The 16,561-nt window shown below is 30.8% G+C and overlaps 1 protein-coding gene across 2 annotated transcripts in view; it reads left to right on the plus strand.

The window, feature by feature from the left end:
• The window catches only part of LOC118184711 (Golgi-associated PDZ and coiled-coil motif-containing protein-like), a 137,587-nt gene that overhangs the window by 115,448 nt on the left and 5,578 nt on the right, over window positions 1-16,561 (plus strand). For both annotated transcript variants that reach the window (XM_085813955.1, XM_085813954.1), the window contains exons 5-8: window positions 453-548; window positions 2,557-2,721; window positions 10,297-10,382; window positions 12,826-13,104. In XM_085813955.1, the coding sequence (XP_085670081.1) occupies window positions 453-548; window positions 2,557-2,721; window positions 10,297-10,382; window positions 12,826-13,104 (626 nt within the window). The remainder of the gene's footprint in view (window positions 1-452; window positions 549-2,556; window positions 2,722-10,296; window positions 10,383-12,825; window positions 13,105-16,561) is intronic.

Genomic DNA, 16,561 nt, shown 5'->3' on the forward strand with positions numbered 1-16,561 from the left:
ATGTTAAATTTACTTGCTCCTGTATTCTTACTTCTCCAGCACAGCTTGTCTCTCTATATTTTTCATATGTTACATTACACAGAAATATACAACAATTTCACATAAAATTGCACTAAAATCATCTGTGTGCAGCATTCATAATAATATGTATATGATATATCTGTATAAATAAGCATCCATATCTTTCTGATATAAGTGCTTTCATTTTATTTTGAAATTGGGTAATTTTAGTGTCAACCTTTACATGTTAAATATTAAAGGAGTTGATAAATCAGATGGATTCCCCCCCCCTCTTTTTAAACATGATTCAGATTATTTTCTTGGAGAAGGGAGCACAAATGGTGTATCTTCAGATGTTATACTTTGATGACTCTCTTGTTGCTGGAAAGTATGGAAAAATTATTGTTTTTTTATGTACTTTTGTTTTTTTATGTGTATATTAATTTTTTCAGGATTTTCTTTTGCTAAAGAAGAAACAGGGAATAGGAGAAGTAAGGACCATTACATTACATAAAGGAGAAAATGAAGGTTTAGGAATTTCAATAACTGTGAGTTAGCATTTTACATATAGATTAGGAGTCTATAATTCAAAAGCCCTCCTGTTGATATATGCTATAAGTGTTAGAAATTAAGTAAACTTTACAGTGATTTTGTGATATGCAAAAAAGATATTGTAGGTTTAGGAATTTCAATAACTGTGAGTAAGCATTTTACATATAGATTAGGAGTCTATAATTCAAAGCCCTCCTGTTGATATATGCTATAAGTGTGAGAAATTAAGTAAACTGTACAGTGATTTTGTGATATGCAAAAAAGATATTGTATACATGCATTTTCTGATACATAAACTTGACTCTTGATTCAGTAAAGTCTACTCACATGTTGGGTTAAAATTTTAAAATAAATAAGAATAAAAAAGTGAATAAGGTTAGAAATTTATTGTCTACTCACATGTTGGGTTAAAATTTTAAAATAAATAAAAATAAAAAAGTGAATAAGGTTAGAAATTTATTTTAATGCAGCTTTAATATGCGAGTCTAAAAATCTGCTTAGAGATATACTCTAAAATTTAGAACTAGACTTTTGAAAATTAAACAGTAGACATGACAATGTGTTTTTTTTTATGTGAATCTCATTTACTAGTCACATTTTTTAGTTACATGCTTATCAGTGATTTTGTAGAAAATATAGCCTTTTCCTTGCCCAAATGAAAAACTATTCTACATCTTAATTGTTTTAATATATATTTGAAGCACTAGCTGAGTATAGTGGTTAGTTCTGCTGGCTGCCATACTATTTGGCCCAGATTCAAATTCTGGAAAAGGCTTGAATGTTTTTTAATGTATTGTATCTGTGTGGCATTGGAATCTTAAAATATTGGTAAGCTGGAAATCCTCTAAAAACGTTTAGTGGTTAGGAAAGAGATGTGGGAGACCTTCTGATCATTCTTCAGAGTGTTCTCCATTAAAATTAAAGATGGAATTTCCTATTCTCATGGGTTTAATATTAGTTGCCCTTGTGGTGCACCTTGGACAATGTTCTCGGTGCTGAGATAGTGGATAAAAATTTAAGTTGGAAATGCCTGGCCATTTGAAATAACTGTTTTATTGCCCTCATCAATCAATTATTTCATTCAAAGAAAATATGATGTTTGAAAAACTTAATTTTTTATATATAATGGTGATTAGATTGCTTGGTGAAAGTTTTAATTGTATCTTTTCCAAATAGTGCTATCTACTGTTGAAAAGGCTAATTTGACAATGTAATGATTAGTACCAATAATATAGTAGATAAATTTGAATGATAAAATAAATTAAAGAATAATACTGTAAATAATATTTTCTTTAAAATTAATCATATTTTTCTTTAAAAGTAAGTGCTGCATTCAACTTCCACTCATGGTTTGTGTAATCATAAGTAGTAGTTTGAAATCATTGTTAAGTAGTAGGTCAGTCTTCTTTGCATGTAAAAGGAATTGTATGGCATTAAAGAAATGTGTATGGTGATCATGCACTGGTTAAGTTAATGAAATAAACAGATTTATCTGTCTTAGAGAGTTTTTTTTTTTTTTTTTTTTTTTTTTTTTGAAGGATTTACTTTAAGTAATCTGTACTTTTTGTCTCTACTGAGAACATATCTAAAATACCACTTGAATCCAGCGTTTGCAGATTATCAAATGGAAAATTTGTACTAGCATTTATGATTTCTGCATTTTTAATAAAACAAGAGAATTTTGCATAATATTTTAGTTAATTTTAAAACAAAACAATTTAGCTATTTAGATATTTTGTGGAGGGGAGGCAGGGCTGCTGAAATTTATGATTTTAATAACCAGGTATTGGTCCAACTTATTCTTTTCTAAAGATTATATTATTAAGTATTTTAACTTCTTAAGAATCAAAAAATAGATATTAATAATATATTTTTCTCTTTTCACATTTTCTGTACTTAATTTTGAGTGAAATTTGAAAAAATATTATAATGTAAAATTAATATGAAGTGAACATTTCTTTTCTCTGTGAATTGTTTGGTAAAATATTATAAACCTTTTTTAAGGGAGGAAAGGAACATGGTGTCCCAATAGTTATATCTGAAATTCATCCATGTTTACCTGCTTGGCGAAGTGGATTACTCTTTGTTGGAGATGCAATTCTTTCTGTTAATGGCATTGATTTAAGAAATCACAGGCATATGGAAGCAGCTAAAATTCTTTCAAGTCAGGTAAGTGAAGATAACAAACTTTGCTTACCTTTTATTCATAAATCTGGCAACACAGGTTAAATCTCCAAAATAAAATTTGTAATAGGGGAAGTTTCATCATGTATCTATTAACAATAGGAATACATATTTATACGTATTTATTCAGTTTTGACTAAAATAATAAAAAGCAATGAATACATTGAAGACATATACAAGCACACAAGAGAGAGTAATAATAATGAAGAAAAGAGAAGAGAAAAAAGAGCATGAGGTATCGTTTCTGCACAGGTTCAGGGAGTGTCTCGGCTTTGCTAGGATTACTAGAAGTGAGTTACAAAAGGTATTTTTCAAAATGCTTGATTAATTTACAACATTGAGTTTCAGACTTACAAAAATTGTTATAATAATTGAATGTATTAAAATGTTATCTAAAGAAAATAATTATGTATATTTGTATCCATACATTTTAATTACTGATGGGTGATTAAAATGTTCAAGGTAATTCAGTTTTTCCTTAAGATGGTAAATTTTAAAATCAGAGTAATAACAAATAAAATGAAGATTTCAGATAAATGATTAATAAAATAAAAAATGTCTTCAAAATATTTTTAAAGAATTTTTTCTAAATATCTTTAAATAGTAGTGGACAAAATAAATCAAAAGCCACCTAGACGGTATAGTGGTTAGACTGCGATACCAAAGGGCCTGGGTTTGAATCCTGGAGAAGGCATGGATGTAAAATTGTCGAGGCCAAACTTGAAGAGTTTCGTAAGCTTGGGTACCCGCGTGTCATCGCTAACCCAAAGTAACGTGGTGACGATTTTCGATTCCTTGAGTTGTTCGAAAATGGGAAAGGAATAACTGTGTATACACACTTCGAGACAAAAGTTCTTAGAGCGGGGAGAAAGATACGATGAGCACGCCATAAACACTGCCTGCGACTGCAGGCCGAAGTTGAAAGTCCAAGTAGAAACGAAGTTTTCTCCATCACATGACTATTTTCCTTCCTCGGCTAAATCTTTAAGTCACTGCATGGCTCCAAAACCTGCTTTGAGTTTTTCAGCTGGGGTTTTCGACTTCTGGATTTTTTCGATCAAGTCAACAATAGTTTCTAAGAAGTTTCTGAATGTTTTTGTCCAAAATCCAGGTCATAGCATCATTCATGTTTCTTGGAATTTTCTTGGGAGGGGTTTTCAGTTTTTCACTGTACATTGGTTTAGAGTTTGGCTGAGAAGGAACGTCTTCCGTATTTCTAAAAGCAGGAAAATTGGTCTGGGATTTTTCTGGCACTGGAGGGGCTGAGAATTTCTTGTTTCCAAATCTTTCCTTATATTTTCCACATCTACAATAGAACGAGACATGTCCATCTCCGCAAAAAATGCAAGTAAGTATTACTTCTGGATTTTTTGGGCAGGTATTGCTTCTATGTGCTTCACCACACTTTACACATCTTTCGAGATTGTTGCGTAAATGCTGTATGTCCATAGATCTGGCAATGGAAACATTGCACAGGCATTTCTTTCGGGTTGTATTTTTCGATTTTAACGTCAAAGCTGAACATATTATTCAGATGAAAAATATTGTTACCACTGTCATTTCTTTTCAGCTCAATGAAGAAGATTGGTAATTTCTCAGTAATTCCTTTTCTTTTGCTGGAAAACTGTCTTACTTTTAAAACTGGAAATTTGTGGTGTACCAGGTCGTTAAAGATTGCATCTTCTTTAATTGAAACCAGGATGTTTTTCATAATCACCTTAATGTTTCTCTTGCTTTGCAGGTGGAAAGTGTGAAAGGGTATGGACCTTTTTGAAAGTAATTCTGTCATTTTTTGGTGGCCTACTGCATTTTTTAGGTAAACATGAATATTTCTGCTCTGAACGCTAGCTTCATGCTCTTCCGTACAGTTGGATTTGAAAAGTTCATCTATTTCTAGCCAATAAGGAACGTTCTGGGGTAACATGATCAGAGGGGGAATTTCTGAAGTTTCTGCTACTTCTTGATTTTGACTTTCTGGCGTATTCAGCGCATCAAACCAGTTTTCCTGTTCAATTTCCATGGATTTGCTCACTCTTGTCGGTTTTGAAGTTTTTCTTGGGGAAATCCATCTTTGATTTTTCGTTGAACTTGATTCTGCTGGGTCAGGTTGAGAAATTTTATCAGTTTTCAGTTTCTTGAAAGTCTTGGGTGGTGGGTTTTTGACAACTGGCTTAAGAAGTTTCAGCAGATTTTCAACACCATCCCTTTGGATTAGCTTTAAGAAACGCTGATACTGTTCTCGCTCGTTCAAGTCAGGATTCACATTTACTTCCGGAGTTCGTAGGTTTTTCATCTTTGGAAACTGATTTATCGGGCTTCTTCCCTTTTCCTTGCTTCAGAGTTATTTTGCTCTTTAGAAATTCACTCCTCTTTTATTATCAGAATCTGCTTTGCTAATTTCATCATCCGAATGCACAGCTCTGAAGAAAGACATAGTAACTCACAGTGAAACCCAAAGGTGACACTGAAAAATAGAGTTAAGAAACGCTGAAGACAAATTTTCAAGAAACTGAACTAGCTGCCTACTTTACTGAGCTAGGCAGTTTCGTCTGACATTCTCGTCATTTTTGTTTTTGCACCTGTAAAATTGTCTGTCCCTTCATAGGAGGTAAAGGTAGCCACCATTATAGGCAAGGTAGGAGTGGCCAATGGCATTATAGGCAAGTGCCCACCTTTGGGAAAAATAATAATAATAAATCAAAAGTTATTAATGTATTATTAAAATAAAAATCAGGGAGATTTGTAAATTTTGAAAAATATATTGAAATTTCCATTTAAAATGTATTTTTTGAAGCTTTCACATGACTTGTGTTAAAATTTGCATTTGAAAAATGTATATAATTAAAAATTTTGAGTTCTTCAACAACTTTCCAATCCACGAGCTACACGATAGGTTTGAGGGGTCTTTTTTCTTTTTTTTTCTTCTATGAGGTACGTAGACTTTGTTACTGTTCAGGCTGTCTTCTGTATTTATAATTCTTGTATGTATTTGAAATTACTGCCTTCTTTGTAGTACACATACATCCTTTTCAATCTGAATCTGTTCTGTTTATCAACTGCCTACATGATGAGTCAACAAACAGAATTTCATATCCAAATAGCACCATGTTTCTCTAAAAATAAGACTCCATTTTATATTAGTTGTTGCTGTAAAAGGCATGCTAAGGCTTATTTTCAAGGATGTCTTATTTTTCTTGCACATTAATTAACATTTCTTAAAGCTCAAAAAATACATTTCTCCAAATTCAAGAAATATATTTATTCAGGTTCAAGAAAGAATCAGAAATGAACAAAAGCATTAATTTTAATATATGTATGTTGTGAAAGCCAGATTTAGACTTGATTAGGCCCTAAGCTGTTTGAGATATGGAGGCCCTTTATAAGTCCAGATATTATATGTCAGTGTCAAATATGATTTTTGGATATCTAGAGGGTTTTTTTGGGGGGGTCCTAAGTTATAGCTTGTGTAGTTTATACGTAAATCCTGCATTGCATGTTGTCTTCTTAAACATTGTCATAAAGCTCCAAATCATGAATTTTGGCCTGAATTTTTTGCAACTATATTTCTTCTAAGAACATTAGCAATGTTGTTGGCAACATTGGTAACTTTCTTGGTGAGCAATAGAGCTCTCCTCAAATGAACTTTCCTTTTCTATATAGTCTTTTGTAAGACATTGGCAACACAATTCTCCATTATTTTATCCCACGCATTCTTTACCCAAGTAATGATCTCTTGTAGCTTAGGCTTCATAGAGTCTCCGTTTGATTTCTGTACATTCTTTGTAGTCATTGATTTGCATGTGCAAATGGTCTTTAAATGTCTTGTTAATTGCAATATCAAGAGGTTGAAGATATGCAGTCATTCGTGTGGGAAACATTATTTGATCACTTCTTCTCTCTGAAGAAGTTCTTCATGGTTTTAGCATGGTGAATGATGACAGAATCCTGTAGCATACCTCTTTTGCCATTTTACAAAACAAGTGGTAAAAATAAATCTAGCCTCTTTCTTATTATTGCACATGAGCATCAAACATTTTCAGTCTCAAGAACTTAAGAACCTGAAACATTCATGATTCATGTTTAATTTCCTCTTTCTTATGCTTAGAGACTATTAGAGGCAGACGGTTTCTTTCCGCTGCAAGCAAACTGAAAAAATACCTGCAATACATGCACTTTCATAACCAGTGGAGAGAATGTATATCGCAAAGGCACTCCCTTGATGAGTGGTAGTTACATCTATAGCAGTGACTGCAGTTTCATTCATAGCAATTGTGATTGAGAGTTGTTATTTAGAGAAGTCGATGCTATCAACAAAACACTTGACTGCAAGTTCAGATTTGATAACTTCATTATCATTCAATTTGAATAGCATTGTCAATCTTCTTAGAGACAGTTCATATCACTAAAGGAAGCTATCCACGTAGTGTTATGATGCTTTGAATTTGTCTGGAGATATGTTTAGCAGTTGCAAGAGCAAATGTTTGAATATCAGCAGAAAATTTTATTTGAAAACAGTAAATTAGATGCATTTTATTGGAAGTATTCAGGAATTGATTTTACAGTCACAAGACAAATGGCATAGCTTGAAGTGAAATGAGTTAAAAAATGTCTCAGCAAAAGACTTCACTGTTTAAATAGTGAATAAAAATAAATAAATAATTAAAAAAAACAGTGTATATGTGTATTTATGTTATATAATAAAAACTCAGTTGTGATAGAAACTTGGAATGGATTGACGATGGTTCCCTGCATTATAACTTGGAGAGACTTCACTACATAATTAGAAAGGTGACGCTCGAAGGAGAGACTTGTAGGCAGAGATAGTCGAAGTGAACGTAATCTTTATTGCTGGACATGAACTAATTATCGAAAGTATATTTTTTTTACATATGATCATGAGCACAATATGCACACCACAATTTTATATAGAGTATTTAAATAATGGCATAGTGAGCAGCACGACAATGCACAGAAAAATGAAACAGCGTCCAAGCGGCAACATAGCTGCAAGCTAACTGCTCATTTATCCAATATGGCAGTCTGTTAAGAGAAAGGTTTTGGTTTTAATTAGGAAGGTTTCAGTTCCCAGAGTTATGTCATCAGCATTGTGCAGGCCATGCAATATAGATTGATGCAATCCAAAAAAGTTATTATGATTTTTAGAACAGAGAGGGAGAATTAAAGGGTTACCATTAGTTTAAATTTTTATTTACATATTTTTTATCTTAAAATACTTAGAATCTAATTTAAAATACTAAACATAATATAATTTATAAATAAAGTAAATGACAATTAATTGACCAAAATATAATTTTGAACACTCTGCTTTTCAGATGTGTTGTATGTGAAATATTTGTTTGGGGGCAATTAGAAAGTATCATTTCAATTAATTAAAATTCTAAAAACTTAATTTTAGGATTTTATTCACTTTGGTATATAGTTTTGATAGTTGTTTGTATTCAAGTTGGCTAGTAATTCCTCCCCCCAATATGTTAATTTATTATGATATTCTGATCAAATTGCTTGTATTAAAACTATGGTGATTTCTGTTTTGAATTTTTAGAATAAGATTATTATTTCAAATCATTCATACATATTTACTTATATAAGTTAAGATACTGAAATGATTCAGTGGTCACTTCATGATATCGTAATATTAAATCATGATATTTGCACTATTATAACTCAAAGTGTTTTTTTATTGAAGTAATGACTATTTATGGAAGTGAATAGTAATGTTTTTATTTAAAATATTTGTTTATTATATTCAAAATATTACTAATCATCAGATCCCAGATATATTAAAACCTCAGTTCACAAATTTAGTTTTTGAAAGCTGTATGTAAACCAAACAGTTTTCTCCATAGGAGTTAATTTAATAATGGATTAATTCCTTGACCACAGGGTTGATTGTTTAAATTTCACAACAGTACTTTTTGCACAAGTTCATAATTCAAAACCAATAAAAATTCTTAAATACAAAACAAAAAATATAAACACAATATTAAAGTAATAAAACAGAAGAAAATTGAGTTTTACTTCATGTGTGCGAAGCAGAATGGATGGCTTAACTATGAAGGTGTTATTGTTTGGAAGTGGAATTAATGACTGTAAAAACATCAGATTAACTGTCTCTAGGAGGCTTCTTCTTTTACCTTGTCTTTGTCTCTAACTATAAGTATCTGCTTGATACTAATAGGGTCTCTGTTTCACTACAAAATTTTCCAGTGTATGATTTGCTGTTGCCTAAGTTTCAAAATGTTTCTAAAATGAGATATAGCAAGTTATTGAAAATGCTTATTCTGTAGCTTGCAGATGTTTTATCAGGGTGATTTCATTTCTTGAATATTTTGCATTTTAGCCCTTTTACACAAATTTCGCAGATCAGAGGACTAGGGTCATTCGTTTTTCTTCTTAAGATATTTCTTCTACCTTCCTTTTCCTGTTTCTGAAGTTGTAGTAGTAGTTCCGTATTTTTGTGATCCTCTAATAACTTCTCCATGTCTTCATGATTAATTTTCTTGGCCATGGTTTTTCTCATAGAGACATAATAGCAACAACAATAATAATAAAAAAATATCTTAAGTGTTAAATGAGCTTCAAGTCTCTCCTTGCAATTCATTCTGACCAAAATATCCTCCAGGTATATTTCATGGTCTTACGAATTACTTTGTTAATTGCCAGACTTTGTTAATGAGACTTAAGCAGTGGTAAATATTAATGTTAACAAATGTAAAATAATGTTAAATCCTTCAGCATTTATTCTGTGACACAGCTTATGTCAAAACCGCTTGAAAATCATATGTTGCCAAATTGAGTGTTCATAATTCGAGACACCATTCGTCATCCGAGGCGTTTTTTGTTCAAATAATTTGTTCAGGAACCAAATTGTTTGTGAAGTGAAGTATTCATGATTCAAGATTCAACTGTAAGTATGAAAGTTACTGTGGCTATGAAGAATTATAAGATGATTATTGGGTCTTGTAGACATAAGCAGAAATCAAGGCATAGATTCAGTTATACAATGATGAGTATGCAATGGACAAATGCCAAGGCATTTGAAGAGAAAAGGTTATTTTAACTGGATTGTAATAAATGTATTTAATCGTTGTCATTATAGTTGAATAAAGTCCATTCAATTGTACTTAATGCTGTAATTTTTAACCCAGTTTAACGTTTATTTATCCAGGTATTACAGCTTCAACTCTAAAGCATAATATAATATTAAAATTTAAAAAAATTAATCTTGGCATCTTCATGCAGTTTGAGCTTTTTTTAAATTTAAAGATGAACCTATATTGTGCTAGATCTGAAGCTAAGTAAAATGAATCTTATATGCTATAAAAATGTTTGAGCTCACAAAAATTAAAAAAATAATGCATTGTTAAAAGTTAACATTTAGCTGTGTTAACATCACAGCTAAATTGACTACTGAAATGAATAACTTTATGTACCTTAACTTCTTCAGTATACTTCAATTTTTGTATGCATAAATGCATAAACTTCTTCAATATACTTCAATTTTTGTTTTGGTATTAGATGAAATAATTTCTTTTTCAGGTAGGAGAAATTACATTAGAAGTGGTGTTTGTTGCACCAGATGAAGAACTAACTGATGAACATGGAGCTTCTGAAATAAACTTTAGGTAATAAACTGGCACTTTTTTTCCCCAACAATATTAGACACGAAACATTATGTACTAAACTGATTTCATTCACTATGAAATAATTAATTTAAAATAACTGCTTAAATTTATGACTATGAATGTTTGATGTAATATTTTGAAATAAATTTTAATATTTTTATTCAACATTGATGTTTTATTTAATAGTAATCCTAAACAATCTCATTATTATTTCATAAAATTCACCACATAAACATTATGTGCAATAAAGAAGAAGCATTGCCATGCTATAGACTGTTTTTGGTTAGGGCAGAGACAATAACAATTCACACTGCTCCATGACTCTTTGCAGTATTTGTGGAACATAAAAGCTTGATTTTTTATATTTTATGCTACTGAATAATATTAAAGCATGGAATTGGTTATTTAATGTGTTATTAATTGTCAATAACTTGTTAAAAATTTTAGATATAAAATTTCTGATGAAGATATTAAGTGTATTAAAATTAAACATGTATTTTATTATAACTCAAATGTTGAATATAATGTTTAATCGTTTAGATGCATTTCTGATGACACTTTTTTTTTTTCAAGCTTTTGAAACTTTTTTTTTTTTTTTTTTTTTTTTGTGTGTGTTCTTAAATTTTTTTTTTTTTTTTTTTTTTTTTTTTATGGATGTTACAATTTGAAATTTTAGTTCAATTATGACTTTTTAACTGAATTTATACATGAACGTTATTCTTCTGAAGGTGCTTTTTGTACTCATCTTGCTTTAATTTCATTTAGATCTTTTCTTCTCGACTTACAGTTTTGTGCTGATTAATTTTAAATATTGTCCACTGTAAATGCATTGTTTTAATTTGCATTTAAATTAAAATAATGCATTTACAGTTGCCATTCAGCAAAATGTAAGATATTTATCTTTGAAATTCTGTCTGTTATTTAATAACAGACAGAACTATTTCTCATAATAAGCTATTTATGAGAAATAGTTCTTAAGAAATTTTTTTTTAACTTTTTAATCTGATTAATTTGAATAAAAATGCAGTTGATTCATGATATATATCAGGGGTGGCCAAATTCGAGCCTGATGTGGCTCTCACAGGCAATTTGTGTGGCTCATGCATATATATGCATGAAATATGGTAAACTAAAACTATTCAGTGTCCAAAAGGAAGTAATTAATTAGTTTAGAGTCATTTTACAAAGTCATCAGGGATTTCTTTCTATTTAAAACCTCCTCCGATACTTCTATAATGATGTAAATATGAACTTGTGGCTTTTAGAAGATCTAGATGCGGCTCTTGAAGATTCCTGAATTCAAATGTGCGGCTCTTACTGACATGAAGTTTGGCCAACCCTGATTAAAAACATTAATATTTTTATAGAACTATTTTATATATTTTTTCACTTTTCAAATACTCAGAAGTCTATAATATTCTTGTTAGTCTGAATGTATGTTCATCTAGTATCCTATAAAATATTTTACTATTCCACCTGGGTGCTCTGTATTGATAACCTCTATTGATAAACCATACTAAACTTTGAAAGAGTCCTTTTGTACGACCACTGAAATATGAATCCTTTCAGATTTTTCATTTTATTTTATTTATTTTTATATAAAGCCTTGTTAAATAGTTCTTAAAAATTACAACAAAATATCTGGCAAAAGGAATTCAGAAGAATTGTAATAGTATATTTTTAATATTGTATTTTCTATTTTTAAGTATTAATTGAAAAATACTTTTGGCAGGGAGGGGAGGGGGAGAAATATGAATGCTAAAATTAATAAATTAATATTATTGATCTATTAGTAAGAAGAGAAATTTTGTTGCATTGAAGCAAAAGCTGTAGCAGTTTTTAACCTCTTTATTTAATTTGCTAAGGCAACAAGAATGTGTAATAAACATAAATTTGTGGGCTATTTTCAGAAGTTTAAATATATAACCTTTTTCTTCAATGGCAGAAGGGCAAACGATGAAAGAGAAAGCTGCAGTCAGGGGATAATAATGAGAGGAAGGAAGTCAACCTACTGATGCCATCTACTGATGAAAAATAAAAACAATTATGCAGCAATTTCCTTAAAAGCTAAGAGGAAAAAACACGGATTGAAATTAGGATCGTTAACTAGAACTGAAAATAATTATTCTCTATCATCATTTGCATTTCTACAGCTGCAGAAGAAGCTTCTATATTTCAGCCTTCAAAACTAGTCCTGCAAAATTATGTTTTTTATGCTAATTTTATTGCCTTAGCACATCCAATAATCATTATTCAGCATGTCATTTTAACTCAAGTTATTACTCTTTTTTGCACAGTATATAAAAGCACAACTTTCTATCATTTTTAATAAGTATATTTATGTAAAATTATTAAATATTTTATTTTAAACATTACTATTGGAAAGAAATTTGTACATTTTTTAAAAATCTAACATATAATAATGATAATTATTTATTTTTAGTTATCCATTCTATGACCATCAGACAACTAGTCAACTTGCAATGTTGTTGAATAAAAACATGGCAGATAAAGGAACAGATCCCATAGATATAGAAAACTCAATAGCTCATCAGAGTTCCTGTAACAATTCCTTAGATATATGTAATGACTCTCCAAAGTGTGTAGATTCTAGAAATTCTGACTGTGAAGTAGCAAAAGCATGTTTATCAAAACAGCTGTCTGCAAGTTCTACTGAATCCATAGCAAAAGAAAATATTATAGATGCAATAATTCCTAATCGGTAATATATTATGTCTCTTTAAATACATTGTTATAAAACAGATATTTCCCTCATATTGAAATAATTGTAAGTATGAATATATATTAGAGTAAGGAGATAAAAGTAGAAGGAGTGGTTTTTTTAAATACCTTCTACTTTTATAAAATATAATTTTGATGCTATATGTCAGTTTATTTTCATTCTGTTTTATAAGCTTGTGGAGAAGAAATGTAATTAAAGGTTTATGCGATTTTACAAGAGCTATTGAGAGATTTTGCAGCAATGAGTAAAAAAATATAGTGTCACCTAAAATTGTTTCTAAGATCTTTATATATATAAGCGGCTAAAGTGAGTGTCGCCGATAGTTTATTGTTGCCACTCGGAAAAATGAGCACGGAAATTAACGTTTCCTCAGTTTTTAATTAATATCTCAACCGATTAAAGTCGTATGAAGATGAGAACAGTATTGATGGATTCGGAGAATTTTTTGGAATCCGAGGATATGCGTCTCGAATTTCAACTCGGCACCGTTCTGTAGATATTCGAGAAAAAAAGAATTTGGCACATAGTGAAATCCCTCTAATAGGGAAAACCCTAGGAAAAAAGTGGAAAATGTAGGGAAAAATTAGTTTTTAATTAATATCTCAGCTAATTAAAGTCCCAAGAAGACGCAAATGGTCAAAATGGTGTGCCACGGACCTGCAGAATCCAACGGTGTGCTTCACTAAGCTCGGGAGCCAGCCGTTTCGGAGGAGATGATGTTACTACACCCTATATATATATGCGGCTTAAGTGTCTGTTTGTCGCCGATAGTTTATTGGTTGCTTGCGTAACTGTACTAGCCAATGGGGTGAAGTTGCCACGGCACACGGATGCCGTTTCAATTGAGACGTAGACAATTTCCTGTAAAACTTGCTTTGCTATGAATATCAATAAGTCTTAGGGCCAAACGCTTAAGCGCGTTGGCAATTTTTTACCTGAGCCTGCATTTGGACACGGTCAACTTCATGTTGCCTGTTCAAGAGTTCGTGAAAGAACGAAGATAAAATTAAAAATATTGGATGGTCCTCTACAAGGCGAGCTTAAAAATGATGGAAAGATTTACACAAGAAATGTTGTATATACAAAGAGATCTTTGACATGTGAATTAACATTTCATTATTTAAATCAATTTATTGATTGAGCTAGTGGTGGACTTTTAAGAAATGTACCGCCAGTGGTTTCCTCTACTTCAAGCAATTAAGCAAGTAAAAGAGGGAAACCCTGTGGGACAGTAAGGAAAGGGGCATCCTCACCGCCTGCCCTGGGTAATTCAGTTTAAATTAGCAGACGCCTTTGCACAAATCATTTTAATTACAATTTATAATATCTACAACAGTGGTCATTTCGTATGACCGCTTGGCTTTCTAGTAAGATATAATCATCCTCCCAACAGCCCTTACTTTAAAATCTTAGGTATAGGATTTTTTATGCCTTATAAGTATTATAACATCAGGTTGCACTTGCCAACATAAACCAATTTATTGAAGCTGTGTATACTTCATTAAATGTATTAAGTATCGAAACATTAAATGATGTTTTTTTGGCTTTGCAGCAGGTCATGTAATATTCTGCGTAGGTTGGTGGGGGAAATAATTATAAGCTATCACACATGAAAAAAGCAGTCAAGACACTCTCCCAAAATTCATTACTTGTGCCATAGTATTCATTAATATGTCTCATGAAGCAAGAAATAATTTTAAAAATTAAGGAACATGTAATATATATAAAATAAAAGTTACATAAATACTTATATAATTGTACCATACTTAATAAATTATACTTATGCCTTAAAATTAGTGACAGCTGGGAAAATTTTTTTTTTTTAAATGGAACAATCATTTTGATATAACTAATTTATACAAACAGTACAATCATTTTGATACGAAGGTTTATTTATTTCACAATATTCAGTTTTTGCTGATGTATTAGAAATAAGTTAAGATGATGATTAAAATAGTTGGCTGTATTTTCTACATCTTAGTGATATTAGCATTTAAGGAATAAAAGTATCACAGCCCTTTTTGTGTGTGTGTGTTTGATTTGCTGTCGTGATAAAGTATTTTTCATCAAGCAGAACAGCAGTAGTAATTTGTTCTGTTAATGAAAAGTATTTTATCCAGGCTTTTCTGATGGTTCAAAAGATTTCAGATTTGATGGTCATATAATTAATGGAAGGAAGAATTTGTAACTCATGTTGTATATTGTTTTTTTGTTCAAGAAAATTGTGACAATGTCATGGAACTGTATATATCAATATCATGGAACTGTGACTACTATACCAATTAATATTTTTAAATGCAACTACTTATATGGTTTTATTTTTTTACTCTATTGCTTAGCAATTACCATTTGATTATCACCAGTAATGTATATTAAAACACATCCTTCACACCGCATCAGACATGAATTTTGTATTGATTAGTTGGTTTTGAAGTTGTCATTATTCATTACAGTACATCTCCTTTTTTTCAAAAAGTCATTCTCCTACATGATGGCAAAAAAATTTTGAGACCACTTTTATTGATGTCTTCCACTTTAATTTTTTGTAATACAATGATTGAAGAAGCAGCATATTGATTATCAGTTGCAATAATTTGTGAAATCAAAATCACGTCTTTGAAAAAATTTGCCAAATTGTCAATTATTGATATATATTTAGAACTTTACTACAACTTTAAATTAGTTCAAAATTGTTTTGTGACTAACATCAGTCAGGTTAAGAATATTAAACTCAGATTGAAAAAAGTGATGGGCATCCTGAAAAGGGAGAGATAGAGAAAAAAATTAACAAAATTAATGCGTGAGAAAAATGACATAAAAATCAGATCTCTGATTGACCTTTTTTAAGTACAGTTTTAGTAATATATAAGTTAGCAAATTATAATCTGTCAAATAAAAGACACTGAAAATATAAATGTCATCATCTGTATTATAAATTCATGAAAAGGAGCAGGCAATGTTCTCATGGCCTCTCTTTAATGCTCCTTCAAAAAAATGGATGGAGTAAATTTATGACAACACATGAAACTTGGATCCATCTTTGAGATCTAAGCCAAAATGAGAGTTCAGTACACAGTCATAGTCCAAACGGGATTCATAAGGTGTCAGGATTTAAGTGGAGATTTCTGCGAATGGAGAAACTAAACCTCATTTTATTCAGTTTGAGACTAATATTTATGCAGAATACTATAAATAAAAAATTTTGTTATTGTTTCTGAAATATAATCTCACCAGAAGTTACTTGGGATGGAATATTCTATAAAAATTGTGCATCTTTATGCACTGTTAAACTTCCTCATTGATCGAAAAGTTCAACTCCCTCATCAATGGATGCCAAACAGTTCCAATGCTGCACTATACATTTATTTCCTTTGACAGATATGTGGTTGGTTGGTAACGGAGGACGGGGACGCCTGATGTCTAACAGAGGTAAACA

The sequence above is a fragment of the Stegodyphus dumicola genome, chromosome 3 (genome assembly GCF_044657685.1).
Source record: "Stegodyphus dumicola isolate Sdum_Otavi_A_Nest chromosome 3, ASM4465768v1".
Lineage (NCBI taxonomy): Eukaryota > Metazoa > Arthropoda > Arachnida > Araneae > Eresidae > Stegodyphus > Stegodyphus dumicola.